We start from the raw sequence: 18,905 nt of genomic DNA on the forward strand, positions 1-18,905 counted from the left end.
CAAATTCAGAAAAGCATGTACGCTGATCCATAATCTCCGTACGGAATGTGAAACAGGTGGCATACATACGTGTCGTAAACATTCAGCAGCCAGTTGAGACACATGTCAACACAGAGAGGCACGTTGACCAGGTCTTTGTGCTCCTGCTCCAGGCCGTCGTAGATGGACGTCAGGCAGTTGATGACGTCAGGAACGGTCAGCAGCTGGTTGTTGTTGGTGAGTTTGTGCTGCTCGAAGGTGTTCTGGGCGACGCTGAGGTCCAGCAGGTCCACTGTGGGTCAGAAGAAAGCAGAAGAGAAACAATGAGACAAAAGAAAGGACGATTGGTGGAAAAAAGTGAAGAAGGGAAGAAAATAGAGGACAATTAATAAAGACAGTGAGAACAGACAAAGAAAAAAGTTAAAGAAATCACATTAATGGTGACAAGGGACCAAAATTAAAAAGAACCATTAGTAACCTTTCCAACTTGTTCATTGGGCTTTCTGTGGCAGCTCAGATTTTTCTAAAAATGCCAGCAAATCTGAAATGGATGAGGAGCTGAAAACGGCACAGACTATTCAGAGAGGTACTTCAAAACTGCAGCCTTGACTGATATTTTGTCCAAAACAGTTCAAAACAACTAAGTGCTGGAGTCTGCCAGGAGCACAGACACACAACAGACGGATCACTGTGGTTAAGTATTAATATGGATCCTGAACCAAAGAGGCAAACAAGAAAAACAACTTTAATTTAATTTGTTGGCTACATCTTTTATGACCAAAAAAGCACTGTTACTTTTAAATCCATATCTCATTCATAATTCCATCATGCTTTATATGCAGCTCTTGCTCTTTCTTATGTATCTCGAGATAAGAGGGGCTGGGTAAAAGCATAGCAAAAATCTAACAAAACAGGATATTCTACTAAAATTAGAAGAATATTATTAAATGAGACAGCCAGCTGCATAAACAGAGTTTTGTCTTGGTGTGTTTGCTGCAGTGTCTATAGTCCTTGAATACCTCACAAACTTGCTTCCTCAGCTCTCAAGAGGGATCTGAACCTGACACTGGATGGTGAAGAGTGGGATAGGACTCGTATGAACATTTAAACAATGAAAAGGGATGACAGAGTAGGTTTCCTTCCATTTAGGATTATGAGTGTGTTGCTTGTTTGTTTAAGGTGACGGTTAAGCTGTAATGGGAGGAACAAGGTCCCATAATGTGCCACTGTCCAGCAAATTTTAATGAGAACACATCTCCTCAATATGTGTATTTCAATTTTAGCTTTAAATTCCACAAAGATGCTTCCTGTCACCATGACTGTATAACCCCTGGTTATATCCCTGTCCTGCACCACCTGTCTTATATCTGCAAGTTTTGTAACAACCACAAAACATTGTAAAAATGGAATTTTCACCGTATGGGATGTTAAAAGTGTGGATTCAAACTCGTACTCTGACAGGCAGACACATGAGATGGTGCTTTCAGTCTGAGAATGGGCTGCTGAGATGGCAAGAGTGCTTGTGTTTGAAAGGATGTGCTATGAACAACTCAGACGATGGGATGCATATTTTAGAAAAGAGGGCAATTAATTAACTGCCCTGGGGGGCTCCTGATATGGGCCATATTCTGCATGGAGTCACATGTTTTATGATTAGTGCCCAAATCTATGCATTGGCAAAAGTACGTGCTTGTTTTGTACTTTCTTGTTTTTCAGCAGTTTGCTTACTGAGTTATGTCATGTTCAAAATATTTGTGTGTACTGCATATGATAAAGTGTATTTATACTGACAACCAAGGCCAGCTGTGATGATGAGCTCTGTGATTTGGTGGAGAGGGAAAGGATTTGTATACACATGCTGAGATGCATTTTATTTACTACTTGTTTGAGACATAACAAATAACTATTAGTGGACAGCAACAATGTTTGGGTGTGAGGTTTGTGTCAAAGTAACATCCAAATGAATCCCATGAGACAAGATTTTCTCAAAACACAACACTGCATTCTAACAATCTAATAATCAATGTTACTCACTTCACCTTTCAGTAGTTTGAATGCTGTGGCTAAAAGCTGTATAGTGCATGAGTCTGTTTATTATGAGACTAAACCTAGCAGCTGGTCAGCTTCGCACAAAAGCTTGAAACTACACACCAGCTAGGCTGTTTATACCCAGAGGTTAAAAAAAAATCTGCCAATCAGCACCTTTCAAGCTCACTAATTAATGCGCTCTTATCTCAGTTTTTTGTGTCAGCAAGACAGCAAACAAACACATAATCCAAAATGTCAAACTACTCCTTTAAGACAAAGTTTTGTTTTGGGGGGCAAATGTACAACACGGTAAGAACTAGTGCCGAGTAAATACATTTAGAATTCAATGTTTTACATGAATTTATGGAATCATAAATTGCAAAGCTTAGACTCTTAATCAGTGTTTTTTTTTGAGGTCCACTGCAAATGTCACACTGATTCAGATCATCAAAAATAAATCATAAAAACCAAGAGATCAAAAAAACTTTTCACTGGTGTATTAAGTATGAAACAGTGGCCAAATGCCCCCCTCCCTTTGTTTCTGTCCACAAATCTCCCTCTGACCCTTGATGATTTCTTTCACAATAGTTAAACTCTGCTCTCTCTTTGAAACTCACATTTCTCTCACCTCATCTCCTCACTTGTGCCTTCCCTCCCGCTGTCCTCGAGACAGACAGCACTAATTACTGGAGTAATCCACACGGAGCGGGCACAGCAGGGCAGCCATGCTATCAGAGAGGAAAACTTTACTTCTCTCCAGCTTTGTCACCACACACTCAGATATGAAGCTGAAAGGCTGTGGCACATTAGCGAGATGCCATGCAAGCTCATTTGTGCTCCTCCAGCCCCCTGGCACAGACTTAACCCAATTAGCTGTTTTAGAGTATCCCTGTCGTGTGTGTGTGTGTGTGTGTGTGTGTGTGTGTGTGTGTGTGTGTGTGTGTGTGTGTGTGTGTGTGTGTGTGTGTGTGTGTGCACCCCATTCTTTGTCACATACAGGCATGTGAACACAACAGTTCATTCAGACACTCATTGGTCTCTGAGCAAAGACTGCACATGAATCCAGGCTAACAACTAATAAATACTGATTCCTCTGCTGTGCCTGTGTGTTTGTATGTGTGCTTTTTTGTGTTGTGACTGTTCTACTAGATGAAATTGAATTGCGGCGCCCCGAGTTGAAATCACTCAGTCTAATGCATTCCCGTCACAAACGCACATGTGATCAGAGAGGCAATATGAAACAGCCAACTAAAATGCCTCATTCAAACTTATTAACAACACAATAACACACTCTGATACCCACGATTATTCAGGTACACACTGCTGCACAAGCTGCACATGCTATTTTTGTTGTTTGTAGCTTGTTTTCATACACACACACCCACACACATACAGAGGAAACTTCCTCAAACAGCAGGATGTAAATGAGCAGGGTGCGCTCGCAGTGTGTGTTGCAATAATAATGTCAACAGCTGGATAATAGTTAACATTTGTCACCATTATTACCCTGTGCTGAGCCCAAGTCGCTGCCTACATGCTGGTTGAAACCTCACAAGGGGAGAGTCAACATGCACCTGCAGTGTGTGTGCATGTGTGTGTGCAGTGTGGGTTGATAACCACCTGGGACTGCAGGTAATAGCCACCTTTATCAAAACTTCCATTAGAAACAGGAAAACAAAAACTCTAGTATTGAGAAAAAATATTTTAAAAATGTCCCACCTGTGCACAGCAAACAGGGCTACGCTCAACAGCCTAACACAAGTCGCTTTGACTGCGTGCACACAAAATCAAACACAAACACACACATATTCATGGAGTGTGTGATGTTTTAAAGCAAAACAATAAAATCCTCGGCCCCTGCGTTGTTTAGGCAAAAACATGTCGTTGCATCTCAACATCAAAAAAATAAGCAGACCACAACTTTAGGCGCTCAGGTGTGTGTGAGTGTTTGTGTGGCTTACTTACAGCACAGTGCTTTCTGCAGCCTGCGGATCTTCATGGCTGTTCGGTATGCTGAGAATCTCACGTTGTTCAAGTCAGCTACAAGCAGAGAAAGAAACAGAGAGATGAAAGGGAAATGGACAAAAAGAAAACCGAGGCAGGAAATCAGAAAACAAAGCGCAACAGAAATCTGCCTTCCGGGCAAGTAGGACCTCTGTTTCGGTGAAATCTGACTTTCTGTTAGTTATTGTCTCCGGGGACAACTGAGAGGAAGGGGGTGCTAATGTGGACTGTGTAATTAGGTTAGTGAGTTCTGTCTCAGTGGGGGCCGGTGCTATTTGTTGAGCCGCTGGCTGATAGCGAGCGCTCCCAAAGTTTCACAGGTTATTACTTATCAGGCTGCTCATTTAAGGACAGTCTTGCTGGCCGCTACACAGGGACACTGACATGCATATGGATACTGACAAGGAGCAGGAAAGAGCGGGAAAAAAATCTGGGTGTGGTTGTCATAAGATTAAACACGAAACATAAACTGGCCAGACAAGATAGAAATACGTCTACAGGATGTTTTTGAACTCTGATCAGAAACCAACCTGCAAAAGACCAGAGGCCTGTTTCATGTTCAGTTGTATGCAAAGTTTGTTCAGTGCTACACAAATTCCACATTTTGCTGATTTTATAATGAGTAAATAACCCCCCTGCAGCAGACATGAAATTAGTTTTTCTTCTAATGTTCTTCAAATAAACTTACTGTATTGCCACAATTTATACTATCAGTTATCCCTATCTTTATATTTACATTTGTCTAGCTTAATATTATTTATCTATCGCATTTTTATTACCTACAGCATATTCTATTTATATACTCAGTGCATACTGTCCTGTTGATACTGTTCATTCTGTTAATGCTGTAATCTATTGTATAAACCTACACTGCATATAATACATTACTAACAAATCTTGGATTCATATACCTTGCATACTTAGATGCACTGTTTATACTGTTCATACTGTATATCTACACTGATCAGGCATAACATCATGACCACCTGCCTAATATTATGTTGCTCCTGCTTTTGCTCCAAAACAGCCCTGATGCATCAAGACATGGACTCTACTAAACCTCTGAAGGTGTGCTGTGGCATCTGACACCGAGATGTTAGCAAAAGATCCTTTGAGTCCTGTTAGTTGCGAGCTGGGGCCTCCATGGATCGGACTTGTTTGTCCAGCACATCCCACAGATGCTTGATTGGATTGAGATCTGGGGAATCTGGAGGCCAAGTGAACACCTCAAACTGGTTGCTGTGCTCTTCAAACCATTCCTGAACCATTTTAGCTTTGTGGCATGGAGCACTGTCCTGCTGAAAGAGGCTACAGGTATCAGGGAATATTGTTTCCATGAAAGGTGTACATGGTCTGCAACATTGCTTAGGTTGGTGGTACGTGTCAAAGTAGCATCCAGATGGATGGCAGGACCCAAGGTTTCCCAGCAGAACATTGCCCAAAGCATCACACTGCCTCCACTTGCTTGCCTTCTTCTCATAGTGCATCCTGATGTCATGTGTTCCCCACGTAAGCACACACCTGGCCATCCACGTGATGTATAAGAAGACGTGATTCATCAGACCAGGCCACCTTCTTCCATTGCTCCGTGGTCCAGTTCTGATGCTCACTTGCCCATTGTTGGTGCTTTTGGCGATGTACAAGGTACGACATGGGCACCTGACTGGTCTGCAGCTATGCAGCCACATACACAACAAACTGTGATGCACTGTGTATTCTGACACCTTTCTATCAGAACTAGAATTAACTTCTTCAGTAATTTGAGCAACAGTATTTCGTCTGTTGGATTGGACCACATGGGCCAGCCTTCACTCCCCACGTGCATCAGTGAGGCTTGGCCACCCATGACCCTGTCGCCGGTTCACCACTGTTCCTTGCTTGGATCACTATTGATAGATACTGACCACTGCAGACCAGGAACACCCCACAAGAGCTGCAGTTTTGGAGATTCTCTGACCCACTCATCTAGTCATCACAGTTTAGCCCTTGTGAAACTCGCTCAAATCCTTACGCTTGCCTATTTTTTCTGCTTCTAACACATCAGTTTTGAGGACAAAATGTTTTCTTGCTGCCTAGTATATCCAACCCACTAGCAGGTGCCATGATGAAGAGATAATCAGTGTTATTTACCTTCCCTGTCAGTGGTCATTATGTTATGTCTGATCCGTGTATTAGGACATTTGTACTGCCCTTAAAGCTGTTCCACTTTCACATTTTCCTTGTACTCAGTGTGATGACAATAAAATGTATTCTAATCAAATTCTATCTATTTTATCGACGTTAAAAACGGAAAAATAACAGAAAAAAAGTGCAAAAGTTTGGGCTTTTTGTAACAGTTATGAGTCTTTCTATTTGGGATTCAGGAATGTCCATCAGCTCGACATACTTTTGGGTTATCTACAACATTCAATTAACTTAGAATCTGTCAACAGATTTTAGATGATGTTCAATTCTGGGTACCTTGAGGGCCACTTAAAAACTTCAGCCTGTATTTCTTGAAGTAGTTCCTTGCGGATTCTGAGGTGGGCTGCTGTAGAAGCGAACCTCCTTTTCAGACTGACTGCATGATGTTCCCATCCGCTGACATTCCCTCCACACATACCTTCAGTAATTGAGATGAATTTGAATTTCCTGTATCCACAGCACTTGTTTACAAAACTGGAACAGTGTCTTTTGTGATGAGGTCGCAGCTAAAGTTCCCTGTTGATTACTGCTCCATATACACCTTGTTTGTGAAAATCTGCAGACTGTAACGGTGGACTGCCACTCCTGTGTCAGCTAAAACTTCCTGCAGCTACTTTGCAGTCATAAGTGGGTTTTGTTTTGCCTTTCTGCCCAGCAGCTGTACAGTTTATCTGAAACTTTTCTTCCACAGTTCCCCTGAACTGCTTGCTTGTTTGTTTGTTTAGATCTACATTAGTTACTCTTCTAACATACCAGCATTCAAACAGCAGCTACTCTTCCTGTGGCCCCCATTAATACTGTAGCAATACTTAAATAAAGTACATCAAGCACCTCATTTCTTAATGACATCCGTAATGACATTTCAGACAGTGGAAAGTGCTTTGATATCTTTTATAGCCTTCTCCAGCTTTGTAGGCATTAATTAGCTTCATTTTAGATTCTTAGTCAATTGCTTGGAGAAGCTCATAAAGTTTGAAGAGTCAGAAAAAGTATCAGCTCTGGAATTGTCATCAGCTGAGTCCTAATGACAATCTTGACCTGTCTTACAAATTGGTATGAGTAACGAAGAAATGAGATGTTATTTTAAACACTGAGCTTTTGCACATGACACACTTTCTGTTTAAATGTCATCTCTGTGAAACCGCCCCCTCGTTCTTTAAAATACCCACACTCAGCCATAAAACAGGCTTTATTAATGCTATTAAGGGATCACTTCAGCCAATTTCCAAAAAATGATTTTCAAATTTACTTGTACCATGACAGTGTCTGGTCAAATTCAGTTCGTAACACTCACAACAACGATGCATTACATTTTTAAAAAATGTCAAATAGCAGCACCTCTTTCCCGAATCAGCAACCCACCTGCTTTGGATAATGATCAGTAACTGATCAGTGCAGTTTTGGACAGTACAATATTAGCCAGCTGAACTGCTCTAGATTAACTTTTCCACTGACAGCACAAGCATTACCAACTAACTCAGCCTATCGTATCAACATGCCATTAATCAATCTTTTATGCTGATAAATTGCGTTCTTTACATACCCTGCTTTTACACGGATGCAAAAATTAGGGGTGACTCAAGATTAGGTACTTGCAAAACACTTCAATCAGAAAATACATCAATTTTGTCATCTTTGTTCCCTTGATGTTGTCTAAAATCACTCCTTTAGTGTGCACAGGCTGAACTCCTCCCTTGCTTACCTCCTGCTTATCGATAGACACTACAATTTACAGACAGAACAATGTACAGCTAGGCGGCCATGCACAGAGAGGCCTCTATTCTCTGTGCTCATCTAATGCAGCTCAGACAGGTGTGACACCAACAATTACTTTGAAGAGAGGGAAATAAGGTGCTCCAGTGTCAGATTTACTCAAGAGGAAACTAACTGATTTTATCTACATGGGTTGTTCTCTATGAGTGGAGCATTTTAAAAGTCCGTATCACAGTTGATCACATTTATCTAATTGTGGGGAGCCAAATTTATGATTGTGGTTTCTATTTGTTGAACTATGCTGCTCTTTTACTGCGGCTGCTATTGTGATTGAGCATAAAAGTTTTCCTCCTTCACTGGTTCAGTCGGTATCTAACCACCTGTACCTGTACTCTCATTATAAGATGTAGCTGATCTCCCCTTTTGAAACTTTAAAAAAATTTAATAATCAGCTATAGAACTGTTTCAGGCAGGGAGAGACTGATTAGGCCAGTAAATAAAAATTAGTACTTTCAACCACAATGGTTAGTGCAGTCATTAAGCTGCCTGTACCTGGCAGAGAGGCACCAAAGCAGCCTGATGTTATCACCACATGCATGCAACCATATGAAATTTTAACTCACACTCAAATCGAATGGTCACATATGTGACCATAATGGTTTTAAATGTGTGTCTGATCTGTGGTTGTGTGTTTTTACCTAGTGATTGGTAGAGTTCTGTCATCTTTGGATGATCCCAGCAGGTTGTCTGTGTCTGGTGACTGAAAACCACAAAGACAGAAGAGGACAATTAGACTGACAAATACAAAAAAAAAAAAAAAAAAGTAGCTGACACACAAACAAAACCAGAGATAGTCATGTCAAAACATTCACACACAGAAATACTTTCTGTACTTTCAAGGTTTGTCAAAAGAGTTAAAAAATAAGGACAGACAAAGCAAGTTTGAACGGTAAGGTACTTGAAAACACACACAAAACTGTACAAGTAGACACAAACACTGATCCACACAAACTACACACGAGCTAACATCACTTGTATTATCATCATTTGACGTAAGCAAACATTGTTGATGGTTTTATTGACAAGTCTTTTGTTATCGCCTCTGAATTGGGCACAAAGGCTACAGAAAAATCATAAAAGAGCTTTACGTAAAGCAATACAGAAGCACACATACACACAAATAGACAAATACTGCAAATCCTTCTCATCAGCACAAGATCTGCCTTTTTAAACCTCTTGGGATGTAAATATGAGGGGACCGAGTCTCAAGTCTGTGTTTACATTTGTGCCTCACACACCCACAGAACAACATAAACCAGATCTATTAAAACTGAGCTGTACTGAGCGATGACCTCTTTCACACCTGGCCAGGCATTGCTAATGCATGGACTTTGCTGTGCTGAGGACCTACAAAGAGTTTGCCCGAAATGTCGAGGGAGTTTGATGAATCCAAGACCAGGGATTCATTGATATTTGCCCCTCACAAACACAAAAGTGAGGAGGCAGAATTCTGGATATCCAGGTCCCAATTGGCCAACAGCTTTTGCCATGAAACATTTTTGTCACTGAAAAGCAGACGGGCACATTAAGGACAATACAGAACTGGTACGATGATGCGATACGCAAAAAGTCCATACCGTATTTACAGGCACACACAAACACAGCACAAGGCCGGCAGTCTTTTCACCGACGAACTGAGTTGACAGCTTGTGCTTATATCCACAGCTCATGAATGCCATGATGAGGACAACTGAATTGTCAAGTTCAACCGTCTGCAACGTTTTCTCCTCAACACATTCCCTTTGTAATGCCTACGCAATCTTTTTGTTGTTCTGTACGAAGAGAAAAAGCAAACTGATGACACACTTGCTACAAAGCGGCTACATTTTAGATAACACAGTGGGAAACATTCATAGGCGAGAGAAGAGGCATCAGGGAACATTAAAGAGCAGGGGACAAAAACAGATATGCCGGCAGGTATCCGAAAGCTCCTTAGAGATACATACAGCAGTACATCCACAGTGAATGTCAGGATAAAGTGTGAGAGGTTGCTTTCACACTTTAATATGACATGTGTTCACACTGGCCTTTGACAAACAAACCAACAGCTGTAAGCTTAAAGTCACACAATCTTCTATTATGCATTAAAACTATCAATCCATCATTTAACTGCTTCTGCTTTATTTTGAACAAGGTTACTTGGAGCTGGACTCCATCTCAGTGGACAATGTGTGGGAGGAAAAGTTCATCCTGGACAGTTCGCCAGACCATTACAAAGTTAACACAAAGAGACAACCATGCATGTTCACACTTAAATCAATTGACAATTTAGAATCGACAAATAACCTACCATGCATTTGTCTTTCAACTGTGGAACAGTCCATCACAGGCAAAGGACAACAAGCAACCTTCTGACATAAATCCTCAACTGACCAGCAGAATTGAACCCAAAAGCTGGATGTCAGTGCTAAACACTGTCAACATATTAGAAGTATAAAATATACACATATCAGCCACAACATTAAAACCACTGGCAGATGAAGTGAATAGCACTTAATATCTTATGAAAATGGCCCCTACTAAGGCTGAGGTATTTAAGGCAGCAAGAGAAGAGTTAGCTCTTAAAGTTGATGTATTGGAAGCTTGAAAAGTTGGCAGCGTAAGGAACAGAGCAACTTTGACGCAGGCTAAATTGGCTGGGGCGACTGCATCAGAGCATCTCCAAATGGTAGGGCTTATTCACGATCAAAAGTCATGCTGAAAAAAAATGTTCAGGAACAATTTGAGGAACATGATAAAGAGTTAAAGGTGTGAATACATTTAATAGTGTTTTAGCTTTGAATTCATGCTAAAGTCACATACTGTATATTCTTTGATAAAATCCTGTGGTTGGTCTGTTTTTCTTTGATACCACAAAAGAACAGCAGCAAAATTGCTTTCAAGTGCTCTGAGATCATCCTTTTCAGGCAGGATGTTTGGCACATGACTAAGTAGACATCTAGCTTTCGGACCAGCTTGACTGAAATAAATGGTCAGACACAGTGAACCAAATGGGTTTATTGGCTGGGCACATCCATGACTGCAAGCTGTTGTTGATTGCAAAAAATTTAGTCCATCTTTCAAGTCTTTCATTTCTGACCTTGACCTCTGATCCTAGTCTAGTCCAGGCTGCAGAACCAATATCCTCTATTTGTTTAATTCCTATTTTGTGTCATCTTTGTCTCTTTATTGTCCGTATAAAAATGTTATATTTTAATTTACAACCAAAATGAACTCATAATAGCCTACAAATTGAATCAGCCATTTTTCATTACTGCTTTAAAATAGTTAATTGTCTTTACCAACTTTTAAGAAGAACTTGAACGCTCCACCACCAAACACAATAATCAGAAACAATCCAAGTGCATCCAAAATATGAAACGGCGCATCTCAACCAAAGCTTAAAGTGTCTACAACATTTGACTGGACACACGTGGCTGCATCAAAACTTTGTGGAGACACTGAACCTGTCACTGACACTGGACTAGATTTAAGCTGTTTGAAGTGAAAATCATTAATCAAGTCCAACCATTAATTTCTACTTCAAGCTTTTCAAATGTGAGAATTCACTTGATTGATAATGTATGCTCTTTTAGAATTTTTTTCGCATTTAGGCTCCACAGTAGAAAATGACTTCTCATTTGCATCAAATTAAAAGCAAATTAAAATAGAAACATGGTAATGAAAGTGTCCTATAATCAGAAGTAGTGGTTTCCTGATTTGGCAGGCATTAGAAAGAACAAGCCAGAGTGAGCGAGAGAATGTGGAGATGAAACCACTTGGGTCTTGTGCAATGAATGTGACATTTTCCTTCATAAAAGTCATTAAATGACATCTCAGAATAAGCACCAACAAATCAAATGGGGTCACAGGAGGCGATACTGCAGCAGGGAGAAAAGGATGAAGTTTCTGTAGCCACTAGGGTAATGTGAGAGAAAAAAATAACCTTTTACAAGATGTTTTTATGAGATTTCTGTCTGACCAGGGAAGCAAAGCAGCTGAAGCTTTTCAGGAGAAGTGAATGGTCTGACTCTCTCAGAATAACACATCAGCACAATAGGAATTCCGCTTATCAAAAATAATTGCTATTTCCTTTGACGTTTTCTTTGCAACGTTGCCATTTCTGGCTGCTCGGAGTCTCATTGAAGGTTAAAGTGGTTCTGCTAATTACTCAATTCTTTTCTGCTGCTCCATAATTAACCATAACCACAATTTCTCACTACTCTTTCCTTCTGTCCTACAAATAGACAAAGTATTAAATACTGCCTCTGGGGAATATAAGAACAGAACATGTAAATGACAAATTTCTTCTGGAATATATCCAGCAGGACCAAAAAAAAAATAGTGGTAGCAGACCGGCCAAGCACTTCTGCACAACATTTCCTTTGCTGGTGGGAGTTTGTCACTGTCACACATTTAGAGGCTGCCATGAATAATCATGAGTCTGCAGATGAATGATTGCTAGCGTATCTGGATATCCAAAGAGACAGAATTAGTGAAATGTCTGAGTAAGCAAGAGGAAGATTTCAGGAACTTTTCTTTTACTGACAGCAGCCTGCCAGGCTTATCACCAAGTGTCTGTGACAGCTGATACGTGCCTGCATTCACCACCTGACATCTTCTGTCTTTCCCTGGCTTTCACTGCTCCTCCTCTGCTTCTTTTTTGCTTTTAAAAAAAGTAACCCCCACCTTCCCTGCAAAAACAGCATTCTGCTTTTGAGTTACAGTTCAAACTGTTTGGAATTCCTATTGAAAAAGTCTTAAATTAGACATAATGGCAGCCTCTTCTGTGAGGTACAACCACACACACGCTAATTCATGGTGTCAAATGTCGCCTATCAAAAACATAGACAGACAGCACTACTACAAAAAGCCTTGGAATGTGAAGGGACTCTCTCTAATCTTTGCACAGATGCAATCTTGCTATATTTCCTCTCAGAAAGCCTAGAAGCTGCATAAGCCTACAAAAATTGTCCCCAAAATGGGACAACAAATCCAGCATCAGGCAGGATACACTACCATTCAAAAGTTTGGGGTCACTTAGAAATGTCCTTATTTTTGACAGAAAAGCATTTTTTTTTCAATGAAGATAACATTAAATGAATCAGAAATACAGTCTAGACATTGTTAATGTGGTAAATGACTATTCTAGCTGGAAACGACTGATTTTTAATGGAATATCTCCATAGAGGTACAGAGGAACATTTCCAGCAGCCATCACTCCTGTGTTCTAATGCTACATTGCGTTAGCTAATCGTGTTAAAAGGCTAATTGATGATTAGAAAACCCTTGTGCACTTATGTTAGCACATGAATAAAAGTGTGAGTTTTCATGGAAAACATGAAATTGTCTGGGTGACCCAAAACTCTTAAATGGTAGCGTATGTGGAATTTGTGTGAAGCTGTTTGATTTTCCCTAAATATGCCAATTGAACTCTTCACTACAGGGGGTGGACAAGCTGCAGTTTTAATCAGGAGCCCTTTGTCAGCCTGAAGAAAAGATGCAGCGTATGAGAGGAGATGGAAGAGGAGGCGAAGTGGAGTTTGGGGAAATGAATGTGTCAAAGAGTGATGCGCATGTCCCAAGGATGTCACAGCCCTGAAAGCAACCTGTGATTAGTCCTGGAGATGGATTTAGAGTTCAGATCAAACAGCAAATTAAGTGGGGTTTTCATGAGCGTGCGCAAGCCTGCTTGTGTATTTGTGTGTGAAGGAGGGGAGAAAAGTGTACTGCAGGCTATCTTCATTTTAAAATGAAGGAAAAGCCACACACTGCAGCAAAAAGCTGAAGAAGGACTGAATTTTTTCTCCCTTTTCTGAGAAGCAATTTAGGGTTGACAGAAGAGCCGCATTGGAAAGAGAAAACCTGGTCCTGCCAACCTAGAGGGATCCGCAGAGCATATGGTGTGTTCACAATGAGTCTGTGTGTATTTGGACAGCGAGTTTCAGTTTGGAGTTCATATGCATCTTAGGGTGTGTAAGCGTTTTCTCGGCAGCATGAAGGTGAGCATCACTACATATGTCTTTTCGTTTTGTGCTGATGCCTTTGTGCACATGTGCTTTGTTTGTGCGAGTGGGCGGATGCAGGATCATTGGCTGGGCACAGCTGTGATCACAGGCTGTTGTTGACTCTAAAGTTATAAGCCTGCCCTCCGAGTCGCTGGCTGTCTGGCTTTCATCTGTGATCCCAGTCTAGTGCCAAGCTTCAGGCCCAAACACAGCACGTGTCGCTAGCCTTCTTTCTTTGTCTGAATCCTATTTTCCCCTTGACGATTGGATAGATATTAATTGTGACAACTTTAAAACGGAGAGAATAGTGTTCTCTATTTGAGTGGAAGAGAGTAAGTTTTTGAAAACACAGGAAGATCTATGATTTGTTTAACCCCCTGAACCCTAAAACCCACTGGAGGGTTTGAAAGGCATGTTTTTTTTTTTATTTAATTGCACCATTTATGACAGTCAGAAACAGCAAAAAGAACTGTCAAGAGTTTGCGGCAGTTCTTGATTTGGCAGGCCAAAAATACATTGACTGCACTGACTAGATCCTGCAAAAAATTCTGTGGCTCATTAGTGCAACGTTGAAGCCGATACCGACTCAGCTGCAGCTAAAAGTGACATGACTAAAATTCAGAACTGGGCTGAACTGCAGGCTGTGTTTACGCAGAGCAGATGGGAAACAAGTATGGAATTATATTTCAAATTTGTAGGACAATTTCAATAGCATGTACAGTCACCCTATTTTTCCACCATTTCTCTCAATAATTTTCTTTTTTATGATTTATGCATTATAACTTTGTTATCCTGCAAAAAAAAATTAAAAATTTAAGCTCTCTGTACTTCTATCCATAGTTTTGTTTCCACAGAGGTGCAGAATTTTTTAACTTTATATTGCTGCAAAAAAATGTGGTACAAGAAGAAGACGCCCAGAAACTACTTGGGGTTCAGAGGGTTAATGTCACAAACAAATAATTTTGTTGTCATTGCATTTCCTTGTTTTTTTAAACTGAATAAATTATAATGAAGGTATATCCTAACATTCGGGTTGTGTGTGTTAAGGTCTGCTTCCATCGTGAATATTATTTTCTGTACTTGTATTTTTAATCTATTTTTGGATCTAGTTTGCTTTTGTATTATGTTTTATTACTGCATTGTATCCCATTCAGCTGTTTAACAAAAGCATTGGACAAGCAAAGACTGTATGCCTTAACACACTGATTAAATTTTTAAGTGCTGCCATCAAACAAGGGTCTTTAAAAACTGTGCAAACTGTACCCCAAAATAATAAATTACCCATATCCAGCCAGTTAAAGACTCCACAAGTTGAAACTTTGAAGATATTAAACATAAATATAAATGCTTTGTGAAATGGTTGTATCAGAACATTTGGAGATATTCTTCTTGTTACTGGGACAAGACCAGATCTATAAATCTTTATAGCACAAGCTTTTATTGAAGGTTGTCCTCTGGACAATGGTACAAGTAGCCTTTTTTTTGTTGTAATGGCCATTTGACAATTTTAACTGAGACCATGACATTTCGACTCAGGGCACAGGATGATTTATGGGGCCAGCCATCAAAAAATACGCTCATTTTATCATCCTAAATAACAAAGTCAGGCTGTAACAGTATTCTAACAGAAACCAGAGACAGAAGCAAAGACAGCATAACTTACAAATGATAGCTAAAACTGCTACCCAAAGATTTTTCTAACTGCTAGCAAAAAATAAGGGTGAATTCGGGTTCGGTTAGGCAGCAGTTTCCTGATATATGGTTACATGATTTCTGGATAATGAGGTCCGTCACACTTTGTGACTGACATTTACTGAGCGGTAGAGGAGCTGTCCTGGCTACTACCAGCACAGATCTTCTCTCCGCCTGTTTAAACAGAAACAGGCCTGATTTGGCAAAAATTAGAATGGGAAGCAAGACGTCAAGCTAAAGTCACTGCAGTCACTGTTCCCACTATTAGTGTGGGAAGCTGTCCTGGGATTCAGCCAGGTATTATCTATTCAAAAAGAAGTGCTAATGTTGAAATGAATGAGAAATGTGGAGGTGAAACTGACTGAATGCTAATTTACAGACAGAGCAAATTGGCAGATTGAAGATCCTGAACTGAAAGACAAATAAAATATGTACGTGCACAGAAAAACATGGAACAATAGCTGCATGACCATTTATGGGGTGAAAAGGTCACTAGAAGGCTGAGTTCTAAATTATGCAAAAAACTGAGAAGACTGCGATTCACTTCCAGACATTTGAGGTAATGGGCTATTTCAAATCCAGCTTTGAGCATTTCTAAAAAACATAATTTTACTCCACCTTTGTATTTTTCACAGAATTTTAGGCTTAAATTTGGTCATTTTCCTGACGCAACTGCATGTCACATTTGATTAGTTTAAGAACTGTATGAAAGTTGGAAACAAGACAATTCTTTCTCTTGTTACATCTTCTGGCTCTGATAAATGGTGTCATTTTGGTGATTTTTTAAACATAAGATGCCAAAAATGCTGGTGGGGTTGATACTGAAGGTGGAGGCGAACACTCAATAAAAGAAAGGGTTTTTAACAACTTTTTACCAAATTCCTACAGACAATATCCTGACTGCTCCGCTGTACCACTACATAATAATCACAGATACAAACCAACACACAGAGACACATGCATACAATTAATACAGGCACATTGATTGCTATCGAAGCCATTTTGCTCCACTTACTTGATGTAATAAGGAACCTTATTCTGTGAAACAGCACGTTGCCAGGGGAGCTGTACAGAGGCTGCAGACAGAGAGACAAAGATAAAGGAGAGATGAGGGGAGAGACAACAAGTCAAGTAGTTAAAATCGAAACGCCATCTTAATAAACACAGCACAATTTTACCATGCAGTGTAGTAATCCTTTTAGCGTTTGGAGCTTGACTTGAAATAATTCTTACATCTAACATTTCCATAATAACATAATCTAGCTATATAAGGAAGACTCTTACAAAGCATGAAATTAAGAGAGGAAAAGTAAATGGATATTGTTGTTTCGGCACAGAGAGAGAGGAGGGAGACAATAGGGCATGAAAAAAAAAGTTTATAAATAGTAGAAAAACTTTTGAGAAAAATGTACACCGTGCTCAGGTTTATGCTGATCGTTGTGGGCACAAACAAGATAATAAATATTGACTGGACAGGGAAACGTTGAAAATGACAAGCTGATAAAGTGTGAAAGCCAGCCAAATATAAGGCTTGAGAAGCTCTCAAGAGCAATAAGAAGCAGAAATGTTGCTTGATTTATCGCCCTCCCACTTTCCCTCCTCCTTGACACAGCTCTACACTCAGATAGAGAGATGAAAAGACAGTAAGAGAAAGAGATTAAGCGGGATTGGGAGATATATGAGATGAATAGGACAAGATAAGGATGCAGTACTTTATTGATCCCTGAGGGAATATTAAGCTACTAGTGTAATGAGAGCGAATGTGTGATGGAGAAGATAGTGTCATAGTGCCAGGAAGATGAAAGAAGAGACTGAGTTGTGTTTTGTCTGGTGCAGTGGCTGAGCTCTCAGAGACGCTTATTTTGTAAATTCATGTCTATTGGTGAAACAGCATGGCCGCCGAGGCTACCACCTGCTCTGACTCACACGGCATCCAATCATTTTGTGCCAGTGTCTGACGTCCAGCAAAGCAAATCAGGTGAAGCAGGAAGAGCGCTAATGGCTGTATGATTATAGAAAATGACGAAAGAGAAAGAGAGAGAGAGAGAGAGAGACAGGCAGCGAGAGACTGGCTGCTTTGTTTCATGTTCACACTCCTGCATTTGTCTTTCACACCAGCTTTGTCTCTGACGCTCTCTGTTCTGCTAATGACCACTCTAAAGAGGGAGGAAGAGGGGGAGAGGCACTGGAGAGCTGTAATTAATCCTTGCATTATTCAAGATTAAAGTGCCCAGTCTGCAAACTATGTGCATGAGTACGCACGTGCACCTATCCACTGAGCATGCGTGACTGTGAAGCGTACAACTAAAGATGGCAAGATGACAACAATTCTGAGGATGTGCCACTCTGTAACTGCAGAGAAACAAACCAAATCGCCAAAAATGTCTAATTCCCTGAGAGAAGTAACTGGCTCCATACTCACTGGAGAGGAAATGCTGCGAGGAGGGGCCGAAGTCTCTGTGGGCTTCCTGAAGGAGTTTCAGTCTGTCCTCCACTGCCACCTGTACAATGACCACACACACCGGAGAGAACAGTCAGCTGGGGGCTACAAAGCTGCGCTCACGGAACACAGAACTTCACAGTGGCTGGACTTGGCGTCATGGTTGGAATGAATTCAATTTCAGCGCAATTAAGTTAGAAGTGGATTTTCTGTAAAACTCTGACTCAAGAAACTTTTTAGAGGTATAAAAATATACAATATAACACCTTGAATGGATTTACAGGTAATATATATTAATTCGAGACATTTATAAAGCACAGTTGAATGTCTGTTTGAATTCACTGAACTGAGGTGAATTTGTCTCCACATGGTTTCTATCATGCACACACACTGCAACTAACTGAATGAGGTTAAATGTACACTCCTAAGCAGCAGTCACTGTATTACTGTACACTCTCAAGTATTTTAAAGGTTACAATTACAAGTAACAGAGTACAAAAACAAATGTAAGTACGCAGTATAAGTGCAACCCTATGCAAGATCATTTAAATGTCAAATTATTGAAAATTTCAAATATGGGAAATTAAAAACTAACAGTTTAAATTCGTTATATTAAAAATACAGGCTCCACAGTAGCAACTCAACGAAACAAAAGTCTGTACACCTTTCATTACTGGTACTCAAAAATCTTTATTTTTTGATCCATTGTGTGTTAAACTTTATTTTCGAAGACAAGCTCAGTCCTTGTCAGCATGGAGGATACCAAATTTCTGCAGATGTTCTGCTATTCCTCAGATGCTATTTCTTTCAGCTGTCCT

At 40.2% G+C, this 18,905-nt stretch overlaps 1 protein-coding gene across 9 annotated transcripts in view; it reads right to left on the bottom strand.

Moving 5' to 3' along the window:
• Window positions 1-18,905, bottom strand: part of utrn (utrophin) — a 225,825-nt gene that overhangs the window by 49,398 nt on the left and 157,522 nt on the right. For all 9 annotated transcript variants that reach the window (XM_023279832.3, XM_023279833.3, XM_023279834.3 and 6 more), the window contains 5 exons: window positions 18,070-18,148; window positions 16,663-16,723; window positions 8,607-8,668; window positions 3,973-4,047; window positions 70-271 (listed from right to left, as the gene is read on the bottom strand). In XM_023279832.3, coding sequence (XP_023135600.2) covers window positions 70-271; window positions 3,973-4,047; window positions 8,607-8,668; window positions 16,663-16,723; window positions 18,070-18,148 — 479 coding nt within the window. The remainder of the gene's footprint in view (window positions 1-69; window positions 272-3,972; window positions 4,048-8,606; window positions 8,669-16,662; window positions 16,724-18,069; window positions 18,149-18,905) is intronic.

Source organism: Amphiprion ocellaris, chromosome 12 (assembly GCF_022539595.1).
Source record: "Amphiprion ocellaris isolate individual 3 ecotype Okinawa chromosome 12, ASM2253959v1, whole genome shotgun sequence".
NCBI lineage: Eukaryota > Metazoa > Chordata > Actinopteri > Pomacentridae > Amphiprion > Amphiprion ocellaris.